Source organism: Leucopleurus acutus (genome assembly GCF_964270905.1).
Source record: "Leucopleurus acutus genome assembly, chromosome: 15".
In the NCBI taxonomy this organism is placed as follows: domain Eukaryota; kingdom Metazoa; phylum Chordata; class Mammalia; order Artiodactyla; family Delphinidae; genus Leucopleurus; species Leucopleurus acutus.
This window is the reverse complement of record NC_139157.1, coordinates 25,433,248-25,450,409: the sequence shown is the minus strand read 5'-3', so window position 1 is coordinate 25,450,409 and position 17,162 is coordinate 25,433,248. Positions and strand designations below refer to the sequence as shown.

General features: G+C 42.5%; 1 protein-coding gene across 1 annotated transcript; it reads left to right on the top strand.

The window, feature by feature from the left end:
- Positions 1-10,595: 10,595 nt before the first annotated feature.
- Positions 10,596-16,854, top strand: HEBP2 (heme binding protein 2). The gene is made up of 4 exons (XM_082855573.1): positions 10,596-11,037; positions 11,613-11,748; positions 12,492-12,672; positions 16,308-16,854. Exons 1-4 carry the CDS (start codon positions 10,939-10,941, stop codon positions 16,504-16,506), a joined length of 615 nt encoding a protein of 204 aa, XP_082711699.1. The 5' UTR covers positions 10,596-10,938; the 3' UTR covers positions 16,507-16,854.
- The last annotated feature ends 308 nt before the right edge of the window (positions 16,855-17,162 follow it).

The window sequence follows — 17,162 nt, the reverse complement described above, 5'->3', positions numbered from 1 at the left end:
TGGAATCCTCAAAAATCATATGAGGTGAATACCATCCATTTGTACAAATAAAGAAACAGATTCAATAAGGCTGAACCACATGCCCAAGGTCACACACCAGGAAGTAGGAGAGCTGGGATGGAAAGCCAGACTCTTAAATCTTGAAGGAGACACCTTCTTCTGATCTGGTGGTGGGATGGCTTTATATGTTGAAGGACGCAAGCTATAGAATTCATGACTATGGCAGGATTGAACCCATTGTAGGCCCAGAAACTGATACCCAATTCCAGTTCACTGATATTAAAAAAAAAAAATGTCAACACTTACACTCTCACCAGTAGAATGAACCATGTACAGACTTTGCTTTGGTTATCCTGTATTTCAAGTGCAGGTCCAAAAGAGTTGCAGATGTGAAAGCAACATTTATGGAGTCCAACCTGTCTCTACTGCATCCATTATGTTCTCAGCCCTAGAGAAGCTAATATCAACTCATCAAATGATATTCCATTTGTACAATAAATATGAACCTGGAAAAATTCCCCATGTTTCTAAACATTAAATAAATAATAAAAACCAAACTAAAACACAAAATGTATGTAATATATTTAAATATGAATTTATATTAATTTCTTTTAAGAGCTTTTTGAGAACATTGGCTACCTAGTTGTGGTGTATTTGGTTGTCTACTTTTACTTCAACGCATGAACCTTTGAAAATCAGTGTGGATATCCCTCTCTGTTTTTACAAACACTCACCACAGTCTCAGAAGTTTTATCAGCCTCACATTGATTAGAATTTATGTTTTAATTTTTAAAGACATTCCCAGCTTTAGACCTCAGCTTTCTTATCCTCAACCCCACATTCAATCAATGCCTCTTCATTTTCTGTGGCCCATGAGAAAGGCGGTTCACAAGTGCTTTCTAAAGACACTTGATCACGGTCTGTGTCTGATAAATTCGGACTGGCATTCATTCAACATTTATCGAGCAATTACGTGTCAGGCACTGAGCAAAGTGCTAAGTGTAAATGGAGCTTCGTGGGTTGTTTTGTGTCTAAATAATGGATGAGTATTAAAATTCTCACCAAAGCTAAAGAAGAAACCAAGCAAAATAAAACATTACATTTTCTGTTAGAATACCAAGCTGCTACCCACTTTATAGTTATCATATTTGAGATCATGGTAACTATAAAAAGACCAACTATTTAATTACATTGTGGGTACAAGAATGGCCTCAGTTTAAACAATGACCTGAATGTAATATGTGGAGACTAGGACCAAATTTTATACACTTCTAAAACCCACGAACACCTACTACAGCACTATACACAGATGATACGTATAACTCTTCCAGTTATTATTCCTGAAAACATGTCACCTCAAACAGAGTGGCATAAAAAATAACCATTTTATTAGATTCTGTGGATACTGCTTGTGTCTGCTCCATGACCCCTGAGGCCTCAGCTTGGAAGAATGGAGGCTGTCTGGAGGACAGGGAGTTGGAGCCATCTGAACCCTTGGTCACTCACACGTGTGGTGGTTGATGCCACCTGTCAGTCAGGACATCAGCTAGGAACCTATACATAGCTCTCTGTGGAGCTGCTTGGGCTTCCCTTAAGCATGGTTGCTGTATTTCTAAGAGTAGGTGTCCTTAGAACTAGGTGGAGGTCTTTAATGACCTAGCCTCAGAAGTCACACAGTCTGCCCAGTTTCAAGGAAAGGGAGCAGAGACCTCATTCTGTCAATGGGAGGTGCGTCAAAGTCCCATAATAAGAACAGCATGTTGGATGGGAGATAATGCTGCAACTATCTTCGGGAACTAAAATCTGCCACAAGTATGGAATAATCTATGAATGACCAAACGATATCTTCAGCAATTGGCATCAGTACTTCTCTCAAATACTTGAAATCTTCTTTGACGACACAGTGTGATTGTGCTTTCACACCCCCTTGAAGTCAGTTAAGGCCCGATGACTTGCTTTGATCAATGAAATATGAATGGAAGTGACTAATATAACTTAGTGCAGGAAGCATTTACAGTCAATCCTCATTAATCACATATTCCATATTTACAAATTCACCTACTTACTGATATATATTTGTAACCCCCAAATCAATACAGCACTTTCTGGATCGCAGGTGGATATGTGCGTGCGTAGAGGGGTGAAAAAGCTGAGCCACTGCTGCACATTCCCAGCTGAGGTCGAGCAAGGCTAAGCTCTGCCTTCTACTTCCAGGTCTTATATGGTAAACGAGTGTCCTTTTCACAGTTTATTTAGTGCCACATTTTTCACATTTTTGTGCTTCTTGTTGGTGATTTTGCTATTTTAAATGCGCCCCGAGCAGTGCTGAAGTGCTATCTAGTGCTCCTAAGTGCAAAAAGGCTGGGATGTGCCTTTCAGAGAAGATATATGTTATATACACTTCATTAAGGTGTAAGTTACAGTGTTGTTTTTTGTGAGTTCAATGTTAGTGAATTAACAGTATATATTAAATGAGTTATCTTTATACAATAACACACATAAAATGAGGTTATATATTGATCTGTTGATGAAAATGTTGTAACCAGAGGCTCACAGGAGCCTAAGTCTGTATTCCTTCTAGAAGCGATGGTTCAGTATTGACTAGTTCAATGTCCGTGGTGATCTTATAGAACATATATACCTGCCGTGAGTAATAAGAACCAGCTGGAATTCCTGCTGCAGTATTCGCCCGTGCTCGCTCCCTGCTGGCAAGAACTTGGAGGCCTCTGGTGATTCAAAGGTGCCACACGTGCCGTAAATCTTCAAATATCTTCATAATGTCACATAAACATCAATTAAATATGAGCTGACACAAAGAAAAATTTTACCTTAATTAATCAACAAGAAAACTAGCTAGATTATTTGACACATGAGTATAAAACTTGAGCCTTCTGAATTTCATTGTTTGTTCTAACTGAAATTATATTAGTTTAAAATAAATCCTTTTCTTTCCTTCCTTCTTTTATATGACTAATTATCACCTTGTAAATATAGATAATTCAGCTTAGTCACCTGCTGTTATCTTCATTAATTGTATATTCCACACCCTATAAAATGAATGTCTCCAAATTTAGCCTCAGTTTTTCTACAAATAAAATGCTCTTGCCGTCAAAAAGCATCAATAACTGTAAAAGGTGGTGCAGTTGAAAAAGAACAACAGATTTCTTAAGCAACAGTGTAAATTACTTCTCTTTCCTCTTTAAAAAAAAGAAAACCTTTCTGTAAAGTAAAATTGTATTCTTAGCTTTGCAAAGTTACCTACACAATGGATCACATCTGTTACATAAGTTAAAATAATAAGGCTATTTAAAAAAATAAATCAAAATTCATTATTAAGCCTTCACTAAATAATTCAAATTTAGCTCAGCATAATAATAGATTTGCTGTAACACTAGAAAGTGTCAGGTATCCGCGGGCCACAGCATACCTGTTTGGGCCAGGAAGGGGAAGGAAAGGTAAAAACATCAATTGCTTTAAAAGCAGGAGGCCCATACAACAGGGTATTATTCAGCAGTAAAAAGGAATGAAGTACTGATACATGCTACAACATGGATGACTCTTGAAAACATTACACTAAGTGAAAGAAGCCAGTCACCAAAGATCACATGTTATGTATAATTCCATTTATATGAAATGTCCAGAATTGGCAAATCCATAGAGACAGAAAGTAGATTAGTGATTGCCAGAGGCCAGGAGGTTGGGAGTGACTGCTAAATTGTACAGGGCTTCTTCCTGGAGTGACAGAATGCTCTGGAATTAGTGATGATGCCTGTATAACATAGTGAATATACTGAAAAACAATGAATTGTATACTTTAAAATGGTGACTTTTATGTTATGTGAATTATATATCAAAACAAAAAAATGTAAAGCACTAGGCATACCCACTAGGATGGCTATAATAATAAAGCCGGGTAATAAGAAGTGTTGGTAAGGATGTGGAGAAACTGCCCATACCCCACTGGTGAAAATGTAAAACCACTTTATTTACTTTAAATTATTTTTTAAATTTTATTTTCTGGCTGCACCATGTGGCTTGTGGGATCTTAGTTCCCCAACCCGGGCCCTGGCAGTGGAAGAGTGGAGTCCTAACCACTGGACCGCCAGGGAATTCCCATGGTGCAGACAATTTAAAACCCAGTTTGGCAGTTCCTCAAAAAGTTAAATATAGAGTTAGCATTTAACCTAGCAATTCCATTCCTAGGTATTTACCCAAGAGAAAGAAAACATATGTCCATATAGAAACCTCTATACAAGTGTGTAGAACAGTATTGCTACTCATAAGAGCCAAAAGTTTGAAACAATTCAAACGTTCATCAGCTGATGAATGAATAACAAAATGTTTATCCAACTGAATATTTTTCAGCCATTAAAAGGTATGAAGTACTGATACATGCTACAACATGGATGAACTTTGAAAACATTTTGCTAAGCAAAAGTAGCTAGTCATAAAAGACCACGTTCTATATGCTATGTTTGTGTCCTCCAAGATTTGTATGTTGAAATCCTGATGCCCAATGTGATGGCACTGAGGTGGGGCCTTTGGGAGGTGATTAAGTCATGAGGGCAGACCACTCACAAATGGGATTAGCGCCCTTATAAGGGACCAGGGAAAGCTCCTTGCCTCTTCCACCATGTGAGGAGACCATAAGTAGTCCCACCAGGAAGAAGGCCCTCATCTGACCTTGCTGGCACCCTGATCTTGGACTTCCAGCCTCCAGAAGTGTAAGAAGCACATTTCTGTTGTTTATAAGCTACCCAGTCTGCAGTGTTTTGTTATAGCAGCCCAATGTATTGAGATACTGCATGATCCCATTTATAGGAAAGGTCCAGAATAGAAATAAGGAGCAGATTAGCAGTTGCCTAGGACTGGGTGGTGGAGGATTGAAGAATGATGGCTAAAGCGGTTTCAATGGCATTTCTTTGTGGGGTTGAAGATGATGACAATGTTCTAAAATTCATTGTGGTTGATGGTTACACAACTGTGAATATACACTAAAAACCACTGAATGGTATGCCTTAAGTGGGTGAATTATATGGTAAGTGAATTTTATCTCAATAATTCTCTTAGAAAAAAATACAGAATAAATCTAACCAAAAACTTTAAAAATCACTAGCGTCTGGCCACTGTCCCTTCTCTCTCTCCCATCCCACCTTCCCAGCCTGTTAGGTCTGGTGGGATGACTCAGAGGCGTGGGGGTCATTTGGGTGGAAGAGGACAAGAAACCAGTACAGTTGAAGATTTTCTCCAGGTGGGACTGTGGTCCCGCCCACTTTCTCCCCCTAGGGTCCCTGACGGCTATTTGGGCCCTAAGCCGCCGTCTAGGTGTGAGTGGGGCTGCCCACTCGCCCCGGGCTGGGTCCCCGGATCCAACCCACGCACGAGCATTCGGCCCACCGGGGTGCGGACTGGGGCGGCCAAGATCAGAGTCAGTAGGAGCATTCCCCCTCCCCGCCCCCACTCCCACCTTTCACTGAAGGCACCCAGAGGGCGGGCCTTGCTCACTTCCCTTCCCAGGAGTAGACCGTCAGCAGAACCAGTTACGAGCGGGTGGGGCCGTGGGAGAGGTTCCCGGACTGGTTACACCAGAAACCCCACTGGCCCCCTGCCCGGTCCTCTGCCTCCGGCTCCCAGAGTGGATGCCTCTGTGTACCTGTTAATTAAAAAACAAGGGCGGGCCCACGCTCAAAAGTCACCCCCCACCCACCTAGGTCCGCCCCACCCAAAACCTCACCCTTGCTTACGGTCCACCCCCGTGCCTAAACTCTGCCCCCACAGCTAAGGTTGTTTTTTTTTTTCTCTTTTAGATTGGGGTTCTGTTTTACCTTGCTGATTCATTGTTGATTCTTTTATATTTTTATTTTTTCTAATAAATCTTTTATTTTTCTAACTTTATTTTATTCTTTATACTTTGTTAGTGATCTCTCCTTTAGGCTTGTTCCCCCACCCCCTTTTTTATTCTTTCTTCTGTTGTGGTTTTATTTTACCTTGTTGCAGTTGTTTCAATTATAGTTTTAGTTTTCCTAATACATATTTTTTACCTTTCTAATTTTATTCTGTTTTTTATGCTTTTATATTGTACTGCTCCTCTTTTTCTTTCTTTCTTCTTCTTTTTTTTTTTTTTTTTTTGTATTTTTTTTTACCATGCCATGAAGCTTGTGGGATCTTGGTTCCCAGGTCAGAGATCGGGCCCGAGCTCCTGTGGTGGGAGCACCAAGTCCAAACCACTGGACTAACAGAGAACCTCAGAACCCAGGGAATATCAATTGGAGTGAGGCCTCCCAGAGGCCCTCATCTCAGCACCAAGACCCAGCTCTATCCAGCTGCTTACAAACTCCAGGGCTGGATGTCTCAGGCCAAACAACCAGTAAGACAAGAATACAGCAGCTCCCATAAAAAAAAAAATGAAATGACAAAAAAATTTGTTACAGATGGTGGAGCAAGGTAAAAACCTACAAGACCAAATAAATGAAGACGAAATAGGCAACCTCTGAAAAAGAATTCAGAGTAATTATAGTAAAGATGATCCAGAATCTTGGAAAGAGAATGGAGAAAATACATTAAATAAATGTTAAAGCAACATTTAACAATGGGCTAGAAGAACTAAACAGCCATAAATGTTAAAGAATAAACAGCCATAAAAGGGGAAATTGAAAGTAACACAACCATAGTAGGGGACTTTAACACCTCACTTTCACCAACGGACAGATCATCCTAAATGAAAATAAATAAGGAAACACAACCTTTAAATGACACATTAAACAAGATGGACTTAATTGATATTTACAGGACATTCCATCCAAAAACAACAGAATACACTTTCTTCTCAAGTGCTCATGGAACATTCTCCAGGATAGATCATATCTTGGGTCACAAATCAAGCCTTGGTAAATTTAAGAAAATTGAAATTGTATCAAGTATCTCTTCTGACCACAACGCTATGAGATTAGATACCAATTACAGGAAAAAAACTGTAAAATATACAAACACATGGAGGCTAAACAATATGATACTGAACAACCAAGAGATCACTGAAGAAATCAAAGAGGAAATCAAAAAAATACCTAGAAACAAATGACAACAAAAACACGATGACCCAAAACCTATGGAACGCAACAAAAGCAGTTCTAAGATGGAAGTTTATAGCAATACAATCCTACCTCAAGAAACAAGAAATATCTTACATAAACAACCTAACCTTACACCTAAAGCAATTAGAGAAAGAAGAACAAAAAAACCCCAAAGTTAGCAGAAGGAAAGAAATCATAAGATCAGATCAGAAATAAATGAAAAAGAAATGAAAGAAACAATAGCAAAGATCAGTAAAACTAAAAGCTGGTTCTTTGAGAAGATAAACAAAATTGATAAACCATTATCCAAACTCATCAAGAAAAAAAGGGAGAAGACTCAAATCAACCGAATTATAAATGAAAAAGGAGAAGTAACAACTGACATTGCAGAAATACAAAGGATCATGAGAGATTACTACCAGCAACTATATGCCAATAAAATGGACAACCTGGAAGAAATGGACAAATTCTTAGAAAAGCACAACTTTCCAAGGCTGAACCAAGAAGAAATAGAAAATATAAACAGACCAATCACAAGCACTGAAATTGAAAGTGTGATTAAAAGTCTTCCAACAAACAAAAGCCCAGGACCAGATGGCTTCACAAATGAATTCTATCAAACATTTAGAGAAGAGCTAACACCTATCTTCCTCAAACTTTTCCAAAATATAGCAGAGAGAGGAACACTCCCAAACTCATTCTACAAGGCCAACATCACCCTGATACCAAAACCAGACAAAGATGTCACAAAATAACACTACAGACCAATATCTCTGATGAATGTAGATGCAAAAATCCTCAGCAAAATACTAGCAAATAGAATCCAACAGCACATTAAAAGGATCATACACCACGAACAAGTGGCGTTTATCCCACGAATGCAAGGATTCTTCAATATACACAAATCAATGTGATACACCATATTAACAAACTGAAGGATAAAAACCATATGACCATCTCAATAGATGCAGAAAAACTTTTGACAAAATTCAACACCCACTTATGATAAAAACTCTCCAGAAAGTAGGAATAGAGGGAACCTACCTCAACATAATAAAGGCCATATATGACAAACCCACAGCCAACATTGTTCTCAGTGGTGAAAAACTGAAACCATTTCCTCTAAGATCAGGAACAAGACAAGGTTGCCCACTGTCACCACTATTACTCAACATAGTTTTGGAAGCCCTAGCCACAGCAATCAGAGAAGAAAAAGAAATAAAAGGAATCTAAATCAGAAAGGCAGAAGTAAAACTGTCACTGTTTGCAGATGACACGATACTATACATAGAGAATCCTAAAGATGCTACCAGAAAACTACTAGAGCTAATCAATGAATCCTGTAGAGTAGCAGGAACCAAAATTAATGCACAGAAATCTCTTGCATTCCTATACAATAATGATGAAAATTCGGAAAGAGAAATTAAGGAAACACTTCCATTTACCACTGCAACAAAAAGAATAAAATACCTAGGGATAAGCCTACCTAAGGAGACAAAAGACCTGTATGCAGAAAACTATAAGATACTGATGAAAGAAATTAAAGATGATACCAACAGATGGAGAGATATACCATGTTCTTGGATTGGAAGAATCAACATTGTGAAAATGACTATACTACCCAAAGCAATCTACAGATTCAGTGCAGTCCCCTCAAACTACCAACGGCATTTTTCACAGAACTAGAACAAAAAATTTCACAATTTGTATGGAAACACAAAAGACCCTGAATAGCCAAAACAATCTTGAGAAAGAAGAACGGAGCTGGAGGAATCAGGCTTCCGGACTTCAGACTATACTACAAAGCTACAGTAATCAAGACAGTATGGAACTGGCACAAAAACAGAAATATAGATCAGTGGAACAGGATACAAGGCCCAGAGATAAACCCACACACATACGGTCACCTCATCTTTGATAAAGGAGGCAAGAGTATACAATGGAGAAAAGACAGCCTCTTCAATAAGTGGTGCTGGGAAAACTGGACAGCTACATGTAAAAGAATGAAATTAGAACCCTTCCTAACACAAACACAAAAATAAACTCAAAATGGATTACAGACCTAAATGTAAGGACAGACACTATAAAACTCTTAGAGGAAAACATAGGCAGAACACTCTGTGACATAAATCATAGCAAGATCCTTTTTGACCCACCTCCTAGAGTAATGGAAATAAAAACAAAAACAAACAAATGGGACCTAATGAAACTTAAAAGCTTTTGCACAGCAAAGGAAACCATAAAAAGATGAAATGACAACCCTCAGAATGGAAGAAAATATTTTCAAATGAAGCAACTGACAAAGGATTAGTCTCCAAAATTTACAAGCAGCTCATGCAGCTCAATAACAAAAACCCAATCCAAAAATGGGCAGAAGACCTAAACAGACATTTCTCCAAAGAATATATCCAGATTGCCAACAAACACACGAAAGGATGCTCAACATCACTAATCATTAGAGAAATGCAAATCAAAACTACAATGAGGGGCTTCCCTGGTGGCGCAGTGGTTGAGAGTCTGCCTGCCGATGCAGGGGACACGGGTTCCTGCCCCGGTCTGGGAAGATCCCACATGCCGCGGAGCAGCTGGGCCCGTGAGCCATGTCCGCTGAGCCTGTGCGTCCGGAGCCTGTGCTCCGCAACGGGAGAGGCCACAACAGTGAGAGGTCCGCGTACCGCAAAAAACAAAACAAAACAAAACAAAAACTACAATGAGGTATCACCTCACACTGGTCAGAATGCCCATCATCAAAAAATCTACAAACAATAAATGCTGGGGAGGGTGTGGAGAAAAGGGAACCCTCTTGCACTATTGGTGGGAATGTAAATTGGTACAGCCACTATGGAGAACAGTATGGAGGTTCCTTAATAAACTAAAAATAGTACTACCATATGACCCAGCAATCCCACTACAGGGTATATACCCTGAGAAAACCATGATTCAAAAAGAGACATGTACCACAGTATTCTTTGCAGCACTATTTACAATAGCCAGGACACGGAAGCAACCTAAGTGTCCATCGACAGATGAATGGATAAAGAAGATGTGGCACATATATACAATGGAATATCACTCAGCCATAAAAGGAAACGAAATTCAGTTATTTGTGATGAGGTGGATGGACCTAGAGTCTATCATACAGAGTGAAGTAAATCAGAAAGACAAAAACAAATACCGTATGCTAACACATATATATGGAATCTTAAAAAAAAAATTGTTCTGATAAACCTAGGGGCAGGACAGGAATAAAGACACATGTAGAGAATGGACTTGAGGGCACAGGCAGGGGGGAAGGGTAACCTGGGACGAAGTAAGAGAGTAGCATGGACATATATATACTACCAAATGTAAAATAGATAGCTAGTGGGAAGCAGCTGCATGGCACTGGGAGAACAGCTGGGTGCTTTGTGACCACCTAGAGAGGTGGGATAGGGAGGGTGGGAGGGAGACAGAAGAGGGAGGGTATATGCAGATATTCCTATGCATATAGCTGATTCACTTTGTTATACGTTAGAAACTAACACTGTAAAGCAATTATACTCCAATAACGATGTTAAAAAAAAAGAAAAAGAAAACAAGGGTGGGGAAGGAAGAACGCCCCCCAAAGAAAGCCTGGCCAAGCAGACCCTGCCATCGGGTCTCCTGGGGGACCCGCAGGGGAGCGGCCGGCCAGGGTTGGGATCGCGGTAGCAGCGCCCCCTCCCGGCCCGGGCCCCGCAGTGCCCCGCGGACTCAGGGCTTCTGCAGTGTGTAGAGGGGGCCGGGTGTCTACGGGGCGGGGACTCGGGGACACGCAGGCGGGGCGGTCCTGAGTGGCCCCCTTCCGGCGCAGCTCACCGGCCTCTTTCTCGGAGTGTCGGCGCCGCCCATGGCCGAGGTGCTGGAGCCAGATCCCGGGGCAGCCGAGGGCTCGGAGGCCCTCGCACAGACGCCGGGCTGGGAAGCCCCGGAGGACGCGAGTCCCCAGGTAGGCTCCACCCGCGGGCGCGAAGGGTGAGGGCCGGGCGGGGGGGGGGGGGGTGGGCAGCGTGGGGCTGTCCTCGAGGTGATCTTCAATGCGGCCGGAGGGTCCCATAGGTTTAACTTAAAAGCACATTTTTAAAAATGGTCAGAGTCCCTAGCTCCATTCCTGCACAAACGGGAAATGCGGTCGGTAAGCCGTAGTTACCCCCAGGTACTGGCCACATCTCTTTTCTTTGCGGTTAAAAAAAAAAAGAAAAAATTAACCACGTCCCAAAACCTGCGATGGGACCCTCCGGGCGGGGGCGGAACAGTTGCTTGCCCTTAACCCGAATCGAGCCGACTCTCCCTACCCCTGCTTGTGGGGCAGAGGCCGCCTGCGTCTCTAATCCAAAGATGGGAGCCGCGGGGGAGGAGCCCTGCCCGGTGCTGGGAAGCCAGAACCTCCGGCCGGACCCCAGGGGAGCGCAGCCCCTGGACTGGCTGTCCCAGGTGGACCCGAGATCAAGGTACCTGTACTGTTGCATCTCACGTTCTGCCTTCTTAGAATTGCTTCCCCAAGTTCCCCCTGTTCCATCTTAGCCTGGAAGTTATGAGATCCGACACTACGGACCTGCGAAGTGGGTCAGCACTTCGGTTGAGTCTATGGACTGGGATTCGGCCATGCAGACTGGCTTCACAAGGCTGAACGGCTACATTCAAGGCAAAAACGAGAAAGGTGAAGGCACTTTACCTTGTAATTATACACACTGTATTGTGGTTGAGTGCCCTGGCTTATTGAGTTTTCGCTGATTAAATAAATACCGTTTACAATAGAAAAATAACCAGATCGTCAAAGACTTAATGTTTGAAGAGGAGGACTCTGCTCAGGACCCGAGGCGTCTAGAGGAGTGTAGTACTGGGCAGTGCTTTTTAGCCTCTGTTCTCCTTGTTTGTGGTTCTGCTGGATGAACTGGGCCTCTGTGTGAGTAAGCATTAAGGCCTTTTCATGGCTAATGCTTTGAGATAATTTGGTGACTGACTGGTAGAGTAAGAGACATTAGGAGGCAGGAAGGGTCAAAGAACACAAGATCCAGGGTGTCAAGATATATCTTCTGGTTTGGCTCTCATGCTATTTATGTTTTAGCAGGTCACTTAGCCAATGGGACCTCTGTTTCTGAATTGTAAAAGTAAAGAATGAACTGGACTATGTGATCTCTCATTTCCCCTTCTATCCCTAAAACTATGGAATTTATTAATGAAAAATATTAATAATACAGAAAGTGTTTAATGTGGGCAGTGGATAATTGTCATTTTGCCCATATTTTTTTTAAGATGAAAATTATCTTAAAGGTTAAATATTTATGTCAAGTAAATCAAGAAACTCAGGTCAAAAAATAAGTTTTTAAATGTAGTCATAAATACACTAAATCTGCTTTCACGGTCTCCTTTGCATTTAAATATATATTTTTTGTGGCACAGAGATGAAAATAAAGATGACAGCTCCAGTGACAAGCTACGTGGAGCCCGGTTCAGGTCCTTTTAGCGAGTCTACCATTACCATTTCCCTGTATATCCCCTCTGAACAGCAATCTGATCCCCCCAGGCCTTCAGAGTCAGATGTCTTCATTGAAGACAGAGCTGAAATGACGGTGTTTGTACGGTAAGTGGTAGATAATTTATAGCCTTTCTGACGGTTGGTTTTACTTGCGGGCACTCATAGTTTAGCTCCTGTGCAGCTTAGCTCCTATGCTTTTCCCCCTTCCATAAAAACAGGTCTAATGCATTTTGTGGTGTTTTCCTAGTGACTTAGTTTTATACGTTACTAAGGGTCCTTTACAAGAAATAACTAATACATTTAATGAGAAGGCTGCTTCCACAGATAAGACGCAATACAAACATACACCGGACCTTCCCCCACAAAAGCAAAAGACTGTCCTTACCTGCCCTCTAGTTAAATTTGGAGAAAAGTACCTTAAAACAGTGCATGGTACCCCTCCTCTCAACTAGTAGCTTCTGATAGCCTCAAACTCTTCCCTTTGTTCCCCCAGCCCAAAGGATGGCAGCTGCTTCCCGCAGTGACTGCCTCTGTTGGTTGGTTTACTGGTTCCTTACTCTGACCTTACAGTGCCCGTCTCAGTAAAGCGACTAATCAGCCTGCCGGCCTCCCCAGCAAGGACTGTCGTAGCCATCGGCAGCACACTCAGCCCCTGAATCTGGCCCATTCGCCTTAGAAAGGGGCGTGATTCCGTTCCCTTCCTCCCCACTGTTACTTGCTCGGGCCCTCACCTTACAGGGACCGCAGCTGAGTCCTCTTTGCTACCCCAGTGCTCGGCACATGCCTGACACTCACCAGATACTCCGACGTTTTTCAGTCTCAGGTTCCACTTCGAGAGCCTCCCAGCTGTTCTCTCTGCCCACCAGTCTCCTCTCCCTGGCCCTCCACTCTGGAACGCCGATCGTTCTCACAATGACAGCAACAAAACCCCAACCTGTTACTGTGTTTAAACATCTGTTGGCTTCCTCTTGCTTCCGTGTGACATTCAGACCGTTCCGTGTACTGCATCACCTGCAACACGCGGCCCAACCTGTCTCCCTGACAACTCCCCCCCCACCTCCCGCCCTTCACTGAGTAGGCTGAGTTCCTCCACGTCTCTGTACCTTTGACCTTAGGCAAGTTACTGAGACTTTGCTTGACAAAAATCTCATCTGTAAAATGTGTCTAATCACAGTACCTACCTACTATCTCACAGGGTTGCCATGAAGATCAGATGAGTTCATTTACCTAAAATACTTAGAACATGAGCATGATATTACTACCAGCTCCGGCTCCCTCTTTCTTCTCTTCCTGGAGAGCCTACTTTCATCCTTCAGGACTTAGATCAATTGGTACCTTGTCTGTGATGCCTTCCTCAGTTTCTCCAGTCAGCCAGCCTCTCGGTGCTATGATTCTAAATTCTAACGACCTACTGATAGACTGTAATTTCCTCAAGAATATAGCAACACGTTACTCTGCCCATATCCTTCGGCTGCTGGTGAGGCAGGTGTGTGTGGGGAGGCTCAGTATATGTCTGTGTCCTGAATAAAGCCGTCGATAGATCATTGTAGAACAACATGTATTCAGAGGACAAAAGATGATTTCTAAGTAAGAGGCTCAAGATTTGATTTCAAGGAAGAAGTGGAATCTGAAACAGATTCCCTTTAGGCAGAACATTCCTTAAGGAAATAAATAATAAATTTAGGAGCAGAAATGTTTCCTAACACATGGTTCAGAATTATCATCATCAGTCAACATGATGGAAATTATAGAACAGATTTATCAATTTATCTTCAACGTTTTGTTTTATATACATGTGCATACACAGATTCCTCTACTTACTCAACTGGGATTTAAAAGGTACTGCAGGCCAGGAATGACTAGGTGCCTGGTAGACACTGTTGAACAGAACAGGCCTGGTTCATACCCTTGAGACCTTACATCTTATCTGAAGAATGGTAGGAATGATCTTTTCCACTGGCACATTGATAATAAACCTTATTTATGCTGAAGAAGGCATATTAGGAATGTTTTTGTGTCTGTTTTTCCTATTCTCAGCCTTCAAATTCATCATGTTTACATTTCAGCAACTCAGCTAGGTCGGTGTGCTGTCATGATTTAATCTCAGGGTATTTTTGTTTATATACTTTAAAATCTACACTTAAACTTCTATTTTCCTACTTTTTATGCAAATCTTTTGACTGTCTTTTCATCCCCATCCTCTTAGCAACCTCCTAACTGGCTCCTTCTCTCCAATCTAGTTTCCATCTCTCTGCCTATATTCTTATCCAGATCTAACCAAGTTACTTTTCTGCTTTTCCAACATCCTTTGGAATAATCTCAAAAGGGCTTAGGATGATGTACAAGGTTCCTCCTTCCAGCTCTGACTCACCTTTCTTTCTTTTATTAATTAATTAATTTATTTTTGGCTGTGTTGGGTCTTCGTTGCTGCACGTGGGCTTTCTCTAGTTGCGGCGAGCAGGGGCTACTCTTCGTTGTGGTGCGCGGGCTTCTCATTGCAGTGGCTTCTCTTGTTGCGGAGCACGTGCTCTAGGCACGTGGGCTCAGTATTTGTGGCATGTGGGCTCAGTATTTGTGGCATGTGGGCTCAGTAGTTGTGGCATGTGGGCTCTAGAACGCAGGCTCGGTAGTTGTGGCGCACGGGCCCAGCCGCTCCGCGGCATGTGGGATCTTCCCGGACCAGGGCTCGAACCCGTGTCCCCTGCCTTGGCAGGCGGATTCTCAACCACTGCGCCACCAGGGAAGTCCTGACTCACCTTTCTGACCTCATTTTATGCCTCACTATGAAATTGCTTTGTATTTCTGGACTTTTGTTCTTTTCTTATCCCTCCCCTTTCTCTGCCCAGCAAAACTATCCTCCATTCCAGGCCCCACTCAGAGACACACCTTGCCCCGATGTAATCATATCCTCAGTGTTCCCAAGCACTTTGATTCTGTCTCTGTTAAAGCTTTTCTCAGACTGTATAGAGCTGCCAAAATGTCCATCTCTTCCATATAGGGTCAAAACTTATGTTCATCTGTAATACAGTGCCTGCCCTTTTTCTAAGGAGAAAAGGAAAGGGGAAATGTTTGATAGAAAATGGAAAGACTGGGGCTTCCCTGGTGGCGCAGTGGTTGAGAGTCTGCCTGCCGATGCAGGGGACACGGGTTCGTGCCCCGGTCCGGGAAGATCCCACATGCCGCAGAGCGGCTGGGCCCATGAGCCATGGCCGCTGGGCCTGTGCGTCCGGAGCCTGTGCTCTGCAACGGGAGAGGCCACAGCAGTGAGAGGTCCGCGTAGCCCAAAAAAAAAAAAAAAAAGAAAATGGAAAGACTGAAAGGGAGGCTGCTAAGGGGGATTCATTGTGGCTCTCTGACCAGGAGGATCAGTAGTACAGGAGACTGTTGGAAATGCAGGCTCTTGGGCCCCAGCCCAGACGTCCTGAACCTGCATTTTCCCAGGTGACTCGCACGCACATTAGAGCTTGAGAAGCACAGAGTTAGAGCACAAGATGGCATAACTTCCAAATCTGCCCAACAGCTGGGACGTATTGCCTCCTCCTGGGCCCCCTCAGTGCGTGTGAGGTCACGCTGAGCCTGGGAACCAGAGGAAGGGGACAGTCAGTTCAGCTGCCTAGAGGGAGGGGCTTTGAAACCGCACTCCATCCAGGTTTCCTTGTATCAGCTCCCACTTTTCTTCTTAGACTGACCTTCACATCAGTATTAAAATCATTTATGGTCATGTACTTTCTCCTTTGTAGGTCTTTCGATGGATTCTCTAGTGCCCAAAGGAATCAAGAACAACTCTTGACATTAGCAAGCATTTTGAGGGAAGAAGGAAAAGTTTTCGATGAAAAGGTTTACTACACCGCAGCCTACAACAGTCCTTTCGAATTGCTTGATAGAAAAAATGAGGTGTGGTTGATTCAGAAAAAAGAACCCTCCGAAGAAAAGGAATGAGCAAATGAGAGGAAGGTACATTGCCGGGGTAAAACCTCTGTTTAACATAGACGTCAACATTACCCATAAGCAAAACGTGTCTAGTAGCTCTACCTGAGAGTACTACTATGAATTGAGCTTATTTCCACTGTGCCTTTTTAATGCTTGAAGCTTTAGATACACAGGTAACAGGGGACAGTATTCTATAAACATGTAAATCGATCTTTATTTCTATGAGGCTCCAGGGAAACGTCATGTTACTTCCCCCTTCTTCACTGTATCACAATCATGTTGCCTTATTTCTACTTGGATTTGTGTCAGTTGGATGTTACCTCCTCCGGATATTATCAATAAAAATGTTAAAGTTTATCCTGTGTGGAACTACAAGGCCGTCAAGCCTAGAGAACTCAAGTTCAGTTGGAAACAAAAATCAAAGTGTCTTTTGCAGCTGCCGCTGTTACTTTTTCCGTTGAGCCCTCTTTCCTATCTGCCTGCTGCTCCCCACACACGAGAAAAGCTCTCACAATACTCAAAAGTGTTGCTAATATTCCATGACGAAAAATAAATGTATGAAGTTAGGGACTTCCTATTTTATTTTGATACTCAAGAGAGGCATGTTTTTTCTGAAGAAATGTATACAAACGTAGACTTTTACAATTCACTTGGGCTTCCCTGGC